The sequence below is a fragment of the Ostrea edulis genome, chromosome 8, assembly GCF_947568905.1.
Source record: "Ostrea edulis chromosome 8, xbOstEdul1.1, whole genome shotgun sequence".
Lineage (NCBI taxonomy): Eukaryota > Metazoa > Mollusca > Bivalvia > Ostreida > Ostreidae > Ostrea > Ostrea edulis.
The window spans coordinates 39,584,880-39,601,585 of record NC_079171.1 but is presented as its reverse complement, the minus strand read 5'-3'; the positions used below and the strand labels follow the sequence as shown (position 1 = coordinate 39,601,585).

General features: G+C 33.3%; 1 protein-coding gene across 2 annotated transcripts in view; it reads right to left on the bottom strand.

Moving 5' to 3' along the window:
* LOC125661673 (multiple epidermal growth factor-like domains protein 11) overlaps window positions 1-16,706 on the bottom strand; it is a 225,296-nt gene that overhangs the window by 181,231 nt on the left and 27,359 nt on the right. The window contains exons 3-9 of one of the 2 annotated variants that reach the window (XM_056146128.1): window positions 15,445-15,699; window positions 11,228-11,365; window positions 10,499-10,636; window positions 8,916-9,047; window positions 8,178-8,315; window positions 7,301-7,441; window positions 7,006-7,143 (exon numbers count right to left, since the gene is read on the bottom strand). The exons of the other annotated variant lie outside the window; for it this stretch is intronic. Coding sequence (XP_056002103.1) covers window positions 7,006-7,143; window positions 7,301-7,441; window positions 8,178-8,315; window positions 8,916-9,047; window positions 10,499-10,636; window positions 11,228-11,365; window positions 15,445-15,699 — 1,080 coding nt within the window. The remainder of the gene's footprint in view (window positions 1-7,005; window positions 7,144-7,300; window positions 7,442-8,177; window positions 8,316-8,915; window positions 9,048-10,498; window positions 10,637-11,227; window positions 11,366-15,444; window positions 15,700-16,706) is intronic. 2 annotated transcript variants of the gene reach the window in all.

The window sequence follows — 16,706 nt, the reverse complement described above, 5'->3', positions numbered from 1 at the left end:
TACGAGAGACACTAATTAGTTAACTGGCGCATGCCGAAACATCCTTTCGAGAGACATTAATTACTCAACCGCCGTAGAACGAAACATCCTTCCGAGAGACATTTGTCAACCGGCGCAGAATGAAACATCCTTCCGAGAGATATTTATCATCTGGTGCAGGACGAAACATCCTTCCAGAGATATTAGTTAACCGGCGGATGACTATACATGAACATCTTCAAACATTACATTGTCAATTACCACAAAATGACAAAACTAACTTAAAAAATCTTTCAAGTATTTGCTAAACAAGTATACCTTACTGAAATGAACATACTTCATGTACATTATGAAATGTTGCTTTAAAACGTCATATATTCACTTCTTTGATATTGGGACAAATGTAAGAAACATCTTTATTCTGAACCCTTCCATCTGCACAAATATATTTACAGTTGATTCTCCGTACAGGAATAAATGCAGATGGTCCAAAAGTGTCATATAGGTCAAGAGGTATATTTATTTATTAATCTGGTCTACAGGGAGGATAAACAATTCTAACAATTAAACATTATAACTACATGATACCATATAAATGTATATCCTTTGTGCATATGATCTTATAAGGATTTCTCTATTGACATTGGTCTGGACATTGCTCATAATAATACCGATGGCAAATGCACTGCACAACAAGTATGCCATATATGGGAAGTAAATTGAAACAGTATAAAATGTTGTCCCGAACACAGAGGGTACCAAGGGTAGTGCCTGTGTCAACTGCCAAGTCAATCAGACTGGAAAGCTTGTACATGTACCCTAAGTATTCGAGACGGCTTATTTATAGTAAATAGGCATGCATGTGACTCAAAAATGAACCAATGGACACAGATAATTCGTAAATTACTTCTCTTCATTTATTTTGATTTGAACCTATTCTATTGTATAATAGAGCTACATACAAATGGATTGGATACGTATAAGTCCTTGCAATTTAATGATCCTCTCCAATATACTTCAACATAATGCGTCTATAAACTAGAAGACTGCCATTTATTTTAATATTGTATGTATCACCAGCTGTACATAGCACTGCATCATGAGTCTCCTTTATTATCCCCCACAATATTTATTGTGAGAGGGGAAAAGTATCAACAGGACTGATTCGATTGATTTGATACTTCACATTTAGTTTTATAATCAAGGGTAGGACAAACCAACTAATATTCTTTCGCAACAATTTTTTATGAAATTCGAAAGAACTTTAATGTGACAAATATTTCTCTTCATATTCTGTCCTTCATTTGCAAATACAAAATGGTTACCAGTATCATACAGCAATTTATATATTTATGAAAGTGTTTCACTAAGTTTGCATCTATTTTTTTATACAATGAAATCATACAATATTTATGCTGATTGAAAAAAAACAATTGATGATCTGGCAAAGGAAGTTAAAGAAATTAAGAAGCAGACAAAACAAATACCCGAAAAGACCCGAAAACAAGAGTCCAGCCTCTTTGTACCTCCACACATAAGAGTAAGTGTGTATATATTTACATGATACCAGTACTTTTATAACAGAATAGAGGTTAGAGCTAAGGGAAAGTCGTTACAGTAGGAAAACCAGTTTTATACTAGCCCAGATAGCATGACTATGTTGGACCAACGTTGGTAAATGGTTATATTGTTGACCGATGGTTGGCGTTGGGCATACAACGTTGGCACAACGTTGGTCCAATGCTAACATGCTGCTTTTTACTTTTCGTCACACTTAAGTCGGGAAGACAATGTTGGCCCAACAACGGCGCTATGTTAGCAATGTGCGCCCTAGAGTATTTTTTTTTTACGTTGGAATAGTTGTGTTGGGCCAACGTTGGCCCAACGCTGGAAATGTACTTGATAACTGACATTAAACAGGATATCGGCATACATTTATTTTAAAAATCGCATATAATAGTTACGATAAATTACCACGTAAAAAATATTTTAAATATATATATATGTGATATCACAATGATTGGATATCTTTTATAAATATGCTAGAACATGAAATAAGTGGGGGTTGGGGTTGGCTTAAAATTAAAGAAATGAAAAGACGCCAAACACTTAACCTGTAAAATCTTAGAAACATTGATTACATAATTTCGCTAAAGTGCCGATTTTAGGGTGCACATTCTGAGATAAGAGAAAGTTTCTCTGTTTAAGAAATTAGGTCAACATCATCAGTGCTTTTCACAGCAGGAGACTGGCCAGTTTCCTTGGTAACTGCGAAATCTAATATATCGAGATGGTCAGCACGTGTATCCATTTCACAAATTTCGCATTTGAGGTGCTTAATTGGTGCACACGGAAATTTTTGTTGGATTAAAGAAATTTGGATATACTACTTCGCAAGACAATATGTAAGTACATCTTGTTATTCAATATTCAATGTGTGATTTTTCTAACTTTTTTTTTTACTGAAATACACGTTCCGGGCTGTATCTACAGTATATATATATATATATATATATATATATATATATATATATATATATATATTACATAGTGTCAGGCTTACATTCAAAGGAACGTATTTACATTTTTTTTAATATGATGTACAATTCCAAAGAATGAATTATACTTTACTTATACTGTTTTCCGAAGTAAATCATTAAGAATGTCCCAATTTTCCAATTTTACTACTTTCGTCTTTTTCCGCCTCACCAATTAAGATATCACGTGATTTGCCGGTCACATGATTTAGTAATGGCCGATGTTGATTTTTTTTCTCTCACATATGTGAAATCTTCAATTTTTGAATGCATTTATCTTGTGCGTGAGAGGGGGGGGGGAGGGGGGGGGCTGGAAAACTATTTGGCTGTCAAGTAAATTATAAGTTGTCATTTTTCCCCATTTCAAAATTGTAAAATATTGCTTTTCACCTCTCAGTTGTAAGTAATCAAAGGAAACTTGAGATAAATCAATCGCAATATATATAATGCTGTATATCATACTGTATTTATCTAAAGTAATAATGTATATAAGGCTAAGCCTTATTTCAAACTCGTGTACAGGGTTTGCGCTATGTTTAAAAATAAACGTTTGAGATTTTTTAAGACCAGAGTAACAAAGTGCTTGAATTTTAAAAAAAAATAATTTTTGAATATTTTTATTGTCTTAATTGCACATGTATTATAAAACAGTGTACACAAAAGGCTTAAAAAGTGTTCTTTCATCGCAGGTCAATCTTTCCGTTTTGTTTTTTTTTCCCCACGCCACCGCATATTCAAATTTTTCAAAGACACTTTCTAAATTATTCATATTGGGTTTTTTTTTAAATCTATTTTGCTGACTATCTCTTTTCACAGAAAATGAACAAGTACTCAAGGGGTAAAGGGACGTCATATTGGTCAATTAGAAGACGTGTTCAACAAAGCAACATCAAGTTCTACAGTTTCACTATTTGACAAAAGCCCCACTAGCTCAGGTACTTATATGATATCATTCTGTGCTGATTCCATTTTTTTAAATAAATGATATCAAAACCATACATACATTTTGGACTAATTGCATGTCTGTCTTAATATACAGTAACAGAAAAGAAAATCCTAAACTGTTTGGAGAAACTTATGGCAAACGTGGAGGAAATAAAAGTACAGACCCACCTAAATACGCAGCTTCTGCAGGCCACAATCACAAAGATCGATAGACTTGAAAGCCGTCCTGCTCCTGGTACAGAGGAGCCCGACACTACACTGCAGTTAGATGTATGTTTTCCACTGGGAAAACAAGAAGATATACAGAAGCTGGAGGACCTCTTGCAGAGTAAAAACACGTGTAAAACTTTGGTAGGTTACTGATCATTTTTTTTTTATTGAAACATATACATGTATTTTTTTTATTTAAAAAAAAAACCCTGCAAAATTATGTTCATCTTAAGATATTGTATTTTGAATTATCAATACATGGAATAGTATATACACTTGACTCTCTATCAATATTTACAATGTGCAGGTGGGATCATTATCAACTATTGGTGGTGAAAACACGACAAGTTCAGTAAGGAGACTACTTTCCCACATGATCACCACAAAACTAGCAATAAACATCAACTGGATGCGAAAAGGGGGGAAAATTGCCTTCTCTTCACTGAAATTACAGGAAATATTGAAAGGTATGTAAAGTGTGTGTGTGTGTGTGTGTGTGTGTGTGTGTGTGTGTGTGTGTGTGTGAGAGAGAGAGAGAGAGAGAGAGAGAGAGAGAGAGAGAGAGAGAAAGAGAGAGAGAGAGAGAGAGAGAGAGAGAGAGAGAGAGAAGAGAGAGAGAGAGAGAGAGAGAGAGAGAGAGATTTCATGAACAAACTTTGAGAAATAAACACTTTAGATGAACATTCTTTTATCTATTTTAATCAGAAACAGTGAGGAAGAATCGCCTCTGTGCTAATGCAACAGATCTAGACGTGGAAATTTTCAACGTGACAAAAGACTGGTTTCGCTTTGCTTGTGATAGAGATGGGGGACGAAGGAGAAGGGCAGAGGAAAAGAAACTTCAAATTCAAATTCAAGCGGAACAGAATGAGAGTGAGCTTGAGGATGAGACCAATAAATAAATATACTCTTTGTAACACGCGTATTACCGCTCTCAATACTTACATGTAATAGAATATGAACAATTTCCTTGTTAATTTTGTAATTGTATCGGATACCTTTTTTTTTCATTTGTGTAACTGAATTTTTTAACTCTTTTAAAGTAATACACTAAACATTAATAAAATATTAGGCAAATGAAGATCCCTTTCAATTTGAATAGTTATTAACTTTGTTGTTGCAGAGTTCTGAGACTTCATTTTTATATTTAATATTTTATGTCATGCCGTATAGAGTTATGGAACTTTTTAACTTTTTAATATGTACTTTTTATGTCATTCCTGCCTCTGAAATATATATTACAGGTCCTTTTCTGACTTGTCAGTTTTCTAGTTATTATGTACATATATCATGATACTTGTAGATGAATATATATTGCATATGTCATTAAGATTTGTTCATTTTGCTTTTCAAAGGAATAAGCTAAGAAAACATTACTTTTTCGGGAATAGTTTGTCTTCATTGAATCGACATGCTTCTCCCCATTAACTTTCACTGCTTTGTTAGAGAAAAAGTGTGTCAAAAGAAGAAAGAAGCAATGTTTAGGGCAGCCTACTGGGAAAATTCCAGGTTACATACCCATCAATGTGTGAAGTAGTTTTATATTATGCCAAGACAATCTTACATCATCACAGTGAAATGCTAGCTTTGTATCAAAATATATATTTTTATATATTTCCTTTCATGAGTTTTATATGATTTTTGTGTGATAGCATATTGTGTGTGTGTGTGTGTATCTAGTCATATTTACCTTCAATTTGTTTAGTAATGTAGTTTATACTCATGTGAGCGGTTGTTGGACTCGACATTGTGATAGGCTTTAATAGTATGATTGCATTGTATTGGATGGTATTTGTCTTCATTTCATACATTTCTTAAATGTCTGGGACATATTTCTGAATGTAATCCTTTTTGGTATTCCTGTATTATTTTGATATTTTTAATAGCAATATTTTTTCACATTGTATCGTAATATTGTTCATTACATATATTTTTTCTTATAATATATGAATTTACATCCCAGGCAAGATGTTATGTGAAATAAAAAAATGCAATAAAAATATTAATGATTCATGCCTTTTCTTTCTAAGGCAACTAATTCATGATAACTTTTGTGAATTTTCACAGAAAGAAGCTTACTATATAGCTCGCATGCTTATACCTATCTAAACTTCTCCTAAAGTGAAGTTTAACTCTAGCTTATATGGAAGCTTTATAGAGATGCAGAATAATTCTGCGAAACTCCAATTAAGTTTAATATGGATGCATTATACGCCAAATTTTGCGTAATTTGACGTTTAATATTGCTTACAGCTGTAAATGTGAAATTCAATGGAGGAAAAGATGTGAAACTTCAAGTAAAATGAAGTTTAATATGGGTGGATTATACGCCAAACTTCGAGTATACTGACGTTTAATATTGCTTAAATGTCAAATTTAATGGAGTATAAATATGAAAATACGTGAAACTTCAAGTAAAATGAAGTTTAATATGGGTGGATTATACGCCAAACTTCGAGTATACTGACGTTTAATATTGCTTAAATGTCAAATTTAATGGAGTATAAATATGAAAATACGTGAAACTTCAAATAAAATGAAGTTTAATATGGGTGGATTATACGCCAAACTTCGAGTATACTGATGATTAATATTGCTTAAATGTCAAATTTAATGGAGTATAAATATGAAAATACGTGAAACTTCAAGTAAAATGAAGTTTAATATGGGTGGATTATACGCCAATCTTCGAGTATACTGATGATTAATATTGCTTAAATGTCAAATGTAATGGAGTATAAATATGAAAATACGTGAAACTTCAAGTAAAATGAAGTTTAATATGGGTGGATTATACGCCAAACTTCGAATATATTGACGTTTAATATTGCTTAAATGTGAAATTTAATGGAGTAAAATAAGATGATTAAATTCTCAACTAGACGTAAAATGACGTTTAATTTTATCTAAACATGGCATTTACTTGGCATATAATCGACATTAAACGTCATTAAATTTCGACATTTACGGAAAATTATACGCCACTGGATACGCAAAGTAAATTTGACATTTAATTTTCTATTAAATGTGCATTTTACGTTTAAATTTGACATTTAATTGGGGAATAATTGGTGTTTAAATTTATATTAAACGCAATTTTTCGTGCAGAGTGTATAATACCAGATTATATCACAGTGCCGTGTACATGTAATATCATTTACATAAGACATCTGGGTGACTTTATTTATATATGACACGTCTGTTTACTTTTTTTTCAACTTCGCTAAAATCTTTTGTTGTTGATGTTGCTAGTCTCTAAATGATTAATAAAACAACTTGGTTCAAACAAAACAAAAACCCAAACCCGTAACAAGCTCAAAAATGAATGAATTACCTTGTGTACAATTGATTCCTGTGTAACCCCTGTCACATCCATTGGTGCACGTTCCGTTTACGTGATGACACTGTTCGTTACCCAAGCAAACTCCGCACACTTGAGTACAGCCTAGTCCAAATGTTTTACCATCGCATTCTATGGAAATGAACATGCATATACATATCCTGACAAATTGAAGCATTATTTATTTGGGTTAAATATAAGCCGCGAAAATGAGATGATTGATTATTAGCAATGCCAAAAAAAATGAAATACAAAATCCATGTCGTTATGTATCATGATAGTGCTTTACTTGAATCACATTTGTGATTTTTCCACCCCGCCTGACATCCATTCTGACACTGTCCTGTTACTCTGTCACATCTCCCAGGGACTCCACAGTTGATGTTACATCCCTCTTGGCAGTTGTAACCATAGCGACCTTCTGGACATTCTGTTCATAAAGAAAATCAGAGTTATAGTGAATTACAATGGATGGATACGCAATTTCAATCACGAGGGTTATATGCCACTGAAAGTTATTTTACTCTGAAGTAAAATATTCGACAAGAAAAATTCATTTCTTTAATCTTTACTCAAGAATGTCCGATTTTAATTCGTTTACATTAAATACATTTTCTCTAAAGTGTTCGATACCACAATGGAGAATATGTGAAAAACAAAATGGTTTACGACCTACGTAAATTCTAGTGTAAAAAAGGTGAAGATGAAGAGCGGTGATCAATCTCACAACTCCTATAACGAATGCTAAATCAAGAGTCGGGCAACTAGATATTGCATCAGGTGCCTAAGAAGAGTAAACATCTCTCTGTTCACACCTGCCGTGAGCCGTATATACTGATCATGCAAACGGAGTAATCCGCTGTGAAAACCATTCGGTAAAGAACGGCCTAGCAACTGGTATAAAACAAGTCAGACAGGATATGACCCAATGGCAGGTTGTATACCCATCTAGATTGTTATAACGACCATACAATATGCGAAATGCTGATTTAAACATAAATTTTGATATCACTTTACTTTCAACTTCTTTGGCAGTAGTCTGACTCGATTTAAAAAAGATGATCAAACGCAGAATAACCCCTTGCGACATGAATTGAGATACGTAAAGACCATATCCAGGTGATGATGGGAAACTAACGATGAATTGTATTCGTCTACATTTGTACCTTCAGTACATTCCCAGCCTTGATATCCTCTGACACAGCCGTTTAAACATGTTCCGTTAATGTGGTGACACTGTTCTAAATTCCGACATTGACCACAGGGCTGTGTACAATTTTCTCCATACATTCTCCCGTCGCATTCTGTAATAAGTATAAATATTACTTACATGTATGTTTGTAATTTTGTTTGCGTTAACATTCCTGTGAATATTCAATTCATTTGGAACGCGAATTTTAATCCCCTTGTTTACTGTATGTAACGTAAAATATAGTGGATATTGTGGATTAACTTAAACAATAATATATATTTATATATGCATGGTACAATAAACATTGCAATCAACCACAGTTTCAATAATTTGTCTTATCTATCAAACTCCATGAAAAAATGTATCCACAATTATTATTTTTTCTGCTTTGGATATCATAATGGGAATACACGTTTTAATTCTTTTTTCTCTCGTACGTCTGTATCAAAAATGCATATGTTGATATAAACTGAAATACCATATAAATGGTATTTTGACGAGGCACAAATTTAGCGATTTTCCATAAATTTTGGGTATATATATTTAGCGATAGCTAAGTTTAGCGATTTCATGATTTCCACGTAAAATAGCTATTACCTCCGATATGGAATAAATTGTTAACTATATTCAGTTTTAGCTACCGTAACACCCTAGTTGATAATGCCAAAATTAAATGCACGCTAAAAGTTCTGCTTATAAGGTAAAACATTACCTTTCTCGCACATTGTTCCTTTCCATCCCGGAAAACGACAAGATTCACACCTGCCATTAAATCTGTTACAACCTCTACAACTTGGATTGCATGCCTCAGCACAATTCTTTCCATACCAACCACTAGAACATTCTGTCAGATAAATATTTCATAAAATCAAATGAAGTGTTGTATCATTTTGTATAAAGTATATATACTAAGTACATAGTTTGACAAATAAAATAATGTTTTGAACTCACTTTGGTAGATGCATTTCGCTGAAAATGCTTCCTAAATACAACTTGATACACGGAATTCGTATTAGTTTTCACTAAGACCAATCAATCAAACCAATGAACTGATCGATCTCTATTAAAATAGCTGATGTTTTTGGGAAATAGTTAAACCTGGTACTGAACGAGTTCTGTTTTCGCTATTTTGTCAATTTGGCCTATAATTCATTGAATAAAACCGGAAAGTATTATACTTCTAACGAAATGATAAAATCGGTGTATTCAACGTTTCATCACCAATTCAGAAATAAATGGACAGCATCATCGTACAATCAAGTATAACACATATAGAAACATGGAGGAAGACTAAGTCGATTATACACAAATAAAATCATGTCTGTAATACATTCTACAATTGTTCCTCGGCGTGCTGTCCTCTAAAATATAGTGTTTCGTGTAGAGTTAAAAGGTTATCAGAATGTCAATGTTTTTCGAGATATGAAATACAATAAGTCAGCATCCGTCCATTTGTAAATATAAATATACACTTACTCTTTTATTGATTACGCATAAATTGACTTGTAAGTATTTAATGTTAAAAAGGACTCTCGAAATTCCCCCAAGAGATTGATTCTATGATGAAATCACAATGTCTTAGATTCTCCTCATCACACGTAACATAGATGTACATCTATGTATTAGTTATTTGACATAGAAATTTTTATAAGGATATGAAATGAGCTAAAATGACCAACGACACTACAAATATTGAACTGTTAAATTTTCGGGACGACCTTTTCCTTTTTCAGGACGATAAAATATGTACATAGTAATGAATACTAAATAAGATACTAAGACTAAACTACAAAACTTGATAATAAACAAAATGTCTACATGGTGCATCAAAATTGGTACCGTACAAGTTTTACATTATAACCCCTGGGTCGAGGCCTCTGCTGGTGGACTGTTAGTCCCTGAGAGTCTCTACAGCCCAGTAGCTAAGTACTTCGTTACTAGCTTGAAAATACGGATGTATATTTAATTGCTGTTATAAAATTTAGAAATTCATTTCAAAATTAAAGATTATCTCCCTCATGCATAGCTCTTATCCTTGGACGAATTTGGCTCCACTTTTTTGGCACGCTGTTTTTGGCTATAGTTAGCTCTAAAACTTAATAGTTATTTCGGATTTCAAACATTTCGGTTGAGCATCACTGAAGAGACATCATTTGTCGAAATGCGCATCTGGTGCATCAAAATTGGTACCGTACAAGTTTTACATTGAAATGATCGAGTGTAAAATGATGCAATGCAAAAGTCTGATCAAAACGAAGTTTTCCCTAAGTATGCATTTTCTGGATTTTTTCTGACCTTCATCGCATTTATCGCCTCGAGCTCCGACGTCACATCCGTTTGGACAACTTCCGTTCACGTGATTGCATTGTTCCCCATCGCTACAGTTGTCACAGTTCTGTTTACACTCCAGGCCGTATTTCTTATTATCACAGGCTGTGAGACACAGTAAATCATGTTAAAAATCTAAACTAGTATTATGTGTAATTATACAGTAAGCTTGTATATTGTATTATACCTATACCGAGAACCTGTAATAGTCAATATTTACAATCAATTTACAATAACTTCAAATTATGACTGAAGAAAATATCATAATTGTAAGCAAGTAAATCATTTACATTAGTGGCATGTGTAGATATACATATATGTACATGTATGGATATCAAAATTAATTTACATCAGAACAATTAAACGTAACGATTTTCTTAGCTTCCAAAATCTTAAAATATGTATGTATATATTGTGAATGCATACCGTTTTATTTCATATACGGGGTTTTCTCGCTGAATATAATATATTTTGAAATATCGGAGTTTGTTCCCGACCATTTTCATTACTGTAATCTAAAATTACATTTACATCGAAAATATTGATGTTTACTAAACTATAAAAAATCCCAAATATAATTTACAATTGAACAATTGCTTTAAAGTTTTTTTTTTTGTTTTTGTTTTTTTGCTATTACAACACATGATACACGTTAGTTCTTGAAACATGTTTAGAAATAAAAATCACAAAACTCACGTTGATCGCAGAAAGACCCCTTATATCCCGGAATACACCCCAGACAGGTTCCAGTCACAATGTCACAGTGTCTCTCCTGACAGTTCTGAGGACACGGTATATCACAGTTCTCTCCATAAACGCCTTGTGTTGGACAACCTGCATTTGATCGATGAATTCATTTCGTAAAAGAGTATATGTAATACTTCATGAATATTGTTTTTCAAAACCACATTCAATAAAAGATAAATAAAAGGAAAAACAAGTGGCATCTGTCAGCGAAATTTATCTAATGCGAAAATCCACACAAAAATAGTTTATGTTTATAGATAAAATCTCGAGTGTATGTAATAAGATACTGATGAGTCAATTCAGTTCATGGGGGTCAATTTCCGTGAATGTTCGAACCTTTACACCTCAAAACATGTGATGTAATTTCTGTACATTTAAACATAATGTAAATCGTACACTCCATTGTGGTTAGAAATTCGTGAGGCAGGATTAAAGATGAAATCCACGAAAATTGGTTGGTTGTTTACTCTTTAACGTCCCGCTCAATAATTTTTCTTTAATATGTAGACGCCAACATTGCCGGTAAAAGGCTAAAAATGTAGGTCTATGCTCGTCTTCACAGCCTTTAAGCAGGGACATATCTCTATTCATCTGCTGTGACACTGGACCTCGTTATTGTGGTCTCATCCAAATGACCACCCTGTATAGTCGCCTCTTACAACAAACAAGGGGAACTGAGGACCTATCATTACCCGGGTCCCTACGGGATCACGATAATTGAGTCCCACGAAATATAATGATTCAACAGTTCTCCAAGGTGTATCAGAAAACGTTTATTTTTTCCTTCTGATGAAGTAAAATATCATAATAAACCTAGAGGAATGTATGATGTACAAATGGATATTAATAGAATGCGGGTTTTTTTAAAATATAAAAATTCATGAAAATCAGCAACACGCGATTTTACAATACGTTAGTGTTTGCGTTGATTAAATAAGTATAACTGTCTCCCATTTTCCAACCCCCAATGAAAATATGGATATGTACAAAATGACTAAAATGTATGAGAAAACTAGCAGTACGAGTTAATGAAAGCGTTATCATATATATGCAAAGGTATGGAAATTTTGGCCTGAATATTTAGGAATGGTCTTGTCCGCTGTAATCATATATATTTGACATTTAAGTTCAAAACGTAGGAATTTTGTGTTCTAAATAGTTTTAATGAACAATTTTAAAGTTGTGGAGAGACATACACACCAAAAGAACACAAACGAACACCAAAAGATCGATATTAGGGAAGGATACAAAATTGGACACAAAAGCGACAGTTGAAATACCATGGAAACCAACGATATTATCAATGAAGACTTAATTAACGTCATGGTTTTTGGCGACATGACTCGAGATTACTACAGGTATCTTTAAATAAAACATGTCGCTATGAAAGCCGTCGACAGGAAAACTATGGAGGTATGTCAGTACCACAACTATACATGTGTGTTAAGATTTTTGTTTTTAAAAATTCTATTTTATCATTTTTGTTATTAATTTCAATTCTATATGTTTGAACAATTACAATCTAACAGGTTTTAACTTAATTCAATTTTTTATTCAACATGTTTTTAACATTTTTGTTCCCATTTCTTATTTGCGTTCTATATTTTGATTTATCAATTATTTTACTAAAAGTTTCAATTTTACTTATAATTTTCATTCTATGGTTACATAATATGTAACAAAACATGATCAGATGAAAATGTTGCAAGTTTTTTCTTCTAAAATCAAGAAAGCGCGGGGACTCAGAATTACTGCATATAGGAATGACTTTTTAATACGTGTTTGAATTTTTGCGCATAATAATTGAATTAACGATATCTTTGATTCAAATGAACTTAAGTTAAGTTAAGTTTGAATAATTGCGTGCGTTAGTCATGTTATATTTAATGATATCATATACAGTAAATAAAACTTGATTATTAAGAATCGCTTGGAGCTTTAAATGTTCTTTATGTTGAAAATGAGATAATGATTTTACGAATGCAATCATAATCCGTCATGCCGAGTAATTGACCAAAGACAACATGAACAGTCGTTCATAATTTCAATATTTGAAAATCGGTATTGCGAATGTGTTTATAATGGTAGATTTTATGCACTGCCATAATTTAAGGGCAATATTATGAATAACATCATTTCTTCTCAAATGCAATAATATAAAATGTAACACACTAGATGAATGACAAACAGAAAAAAACCCTGCTATATTGTAAACAGTGGCCTGGCCTGGAGGTTATAAAACCTTTTTGAGCACGTTTTCATACTCAAACTCAAACTCCGTGTTCTAAATCGTACTCATACCCAAAGGTGAAGGTTATAAAAATTATATAAAATCATTCTCATAGTCAAATGGAGTACATGTTCAAAAAATTTCGAGTATGCTTCAGAGTTTGCTCAGAGTTGTACTCAAAACAAAATAGCTGAGTTTGAGTATGAGTTCGGTAAAAGTTTTATAACCTCCAGGCCAGATTTCTTCGACATTGCCAGGTAGTGTAAAACGTTTAAGTTATAAGGCGAACACTTCCCAGAACAAATCCGGACCATTCGATATCTGACAAATTGGACAGTTTTTGACTTATTACTTTCTTTTGATATCTGTGTCATGGCAAAACATATTCAATAAAAATGATTACAAAACAAGATGTGTTTGTTAAACACAAATGCCCCCGATAATGGTCAATTTCGAAGATGTTCAAGGTCACAAGGACAAATATATTGGTAGTAGTAGAAAAATATTGTCATAAGAAATGCTTATGTACAATATGAATGTTCTAATAGAAGTAATGAACTATATCAATTTTTTAAAATTAGCTCAAATGTCAAGGTCAAAATGCTTAGTACCAACGGAAAGGTCTTGTCACAAGGAATACTCATGTGAAATATTAAAGCTTTTTCACTTACTGTTCAAAAGTTATTAGCAAGGTTAAAGTTTCAGACGGAATGACATAATTACAGAATGACAGACAGGAAAAAAACCCAAAATCACCCCCCCCCCCGATCTTTGATCTCGGGGGCATAAAAAACGTTATTGTATGTGTATCCATGTGTTTGTACATATCAGTAACTGATAATAAATTATTTCAGAAAGTCGTAACAGTGACTTTTATAATTACTGGGGAGAAATAAGAAGATTGAAAATGTCGTTTTTCAAATTTCATCGATGTGCCAGATCGTTGGTCTCGGGAGGGGGAGAGTGTACCCACCATTCAATGAGGTATATATCAGTAACATAATTATCAATCTGCATAAAATGATAAATATGGGTCTAGTCAAAACTATTATAAGTATAACTAACACTGAACACCTACACAATTTTATGCTGATCATGTTGAAAACCAATCTTCTCGGCTTTCTGGAAAGACTCAATAATGGGCGTTTAGTATGACGTTGTCTCACTTCGTTCTGGAAATTTTCATGAGGCTGATTCAAAACAAAAATCGCGGATTGAAGAAACGAACAGCCGTACATTGTATTTTAATTATTGAACAACAATCAAAATGTATTTCTTCTGTAAGGTCAAAATCAAGCATTGATAAACAATGCATTAACTTCAGATCGGGTTGTCGTTTAAAAAAAGAAGAAAATTGGCTTAAATTAGATACCCCACTTTACTTTCATTTTGCTATTTCATGATACTTTATCGAAAACGAAAGTATGATTTAAATCAATAATACGATAGTTACTAATCAAGAAAGATTCCATTTTAGCTAACGGACTTCACCTCACATATGAAACACTATCAAATGTGGAAGCATCAATTCTGAAGCAAGCGTTTCGGAGATTATTGGCAGAAATTGTTACTTTATAAGTATAGATAGATTCTAAGTTATAGGCATTGTTTTCATCTGTCAATACAGAAGTGGTTTTTGCTGTGTTATTATACCAAAAATATCAAGGTTATGTGGGGTTATAATAGGCTCTCATTACCCCTTGCTTTTTGTACGAAACGACTAACTGGTGCGGCCCTTTTGATGAGATCACAAAATCCATGGTCCGTGTCCAAACAGGAAAATCCCTCCTGCTCACACGCGGTAAGCCTAAATTGTGCATCCCTTCACCGGCAGTAGTGACGTCTCCATATGAGTGAACAATTTCTCGAGCGGGACGTTAAATAATATACAACCAACCAAGTAACCAAAATAGTAAAATACATAATTTGCGTTTACCGTAAACCTCAAATTCACAGATTTCGTTGTATGCGTACGTAGAATAGTCAGGAGGATAGGTGACATACTGGAGTCTCTCGTTGTAATAAATGACGAAACGTCCGTGTCTATGACATGTTATGTTTGTCGGGTTCGGTATTGTGGCTCTGGTGTACATCGTGTCTTTAAAACACATTACCCCGTCATCGTTGTTGGTTGTGTTCGATATGTATACCGAGAAACCAAGGAATCGAGTGGTGTAACCGTTACTGGAATCTGAAAATATTAAAAATAAACCAAATATGAAGGATTAAAAAATAGACTTTATAATCTAGATATCAAAGCGTCTCCACTAAACTAAAGATGACGCGTTTTATGTAGGATATACATGTCTCTTTCAAAGTCTTCTAATACACTGAAGAAGAAAATAACAAGGTTTATAAATAAATCTATGCAGTATAGATGTTTGTCAATTATGTGTTTTATCCTTTTTAATCTAGCTATGTATCAATAATTTTAACAAACTTTCAATGGTTCCAAAAAGAACTTTTGCATTTAAACTAGTTTTTAGTCTATGATATATCCCCGATCACGTGGCAAACTTTTTATAGGGAGCACAGCGTACTGCGAGCTCTAATGAATAAAGCGTGTGAAAAAGCAGAACTGAAGCTGTACATTAATGAAGAACAAAATGCTACAACCCGTCATCACAAATGGCGGATACCTCACATATTCACATCCCCTTGATATTGAATTACATCGTCAACTTCCCATATAATACATTATAACCTGCATATGGTGTTTATATCTCTCAGCTGATTCGATACGCAAGATATTGTTCTGCTTATGGTTTTAAAAATCGAAGCAGGCTACTGGCAAAATAGTTGATGGTGCAGTCTCATTTAAAGTTAGCATTTCGCAATTTTTATGGCCGTTTTAACGCTTACGGCGGGTGTGACCGGTTGACAGGAGATGCTTACTCCTCCTATGTACCTGATCCCACCTCTGGTATATCCAGGGGTTTATGTTTGCCGAACTCCCTATTTTGTATTGCTTAGAGGAGTTATGACATTGATCACTCTTCGTTATATTCACGTTTCATGTATGAACTTACGTAGATCATCTCATCCTAGTCTTGTCGTCTCCTATATAATGCAGTGCCTCTCATTAGGCAAGATGGGTACTGTCGCAAAGCAATATATGTGTGTTGTTTGGACGTCATACATTGTGATACAAATGAAGTAATGGCGGACCTTTAGAAGTTGAAAGGTAAATTAAGCATG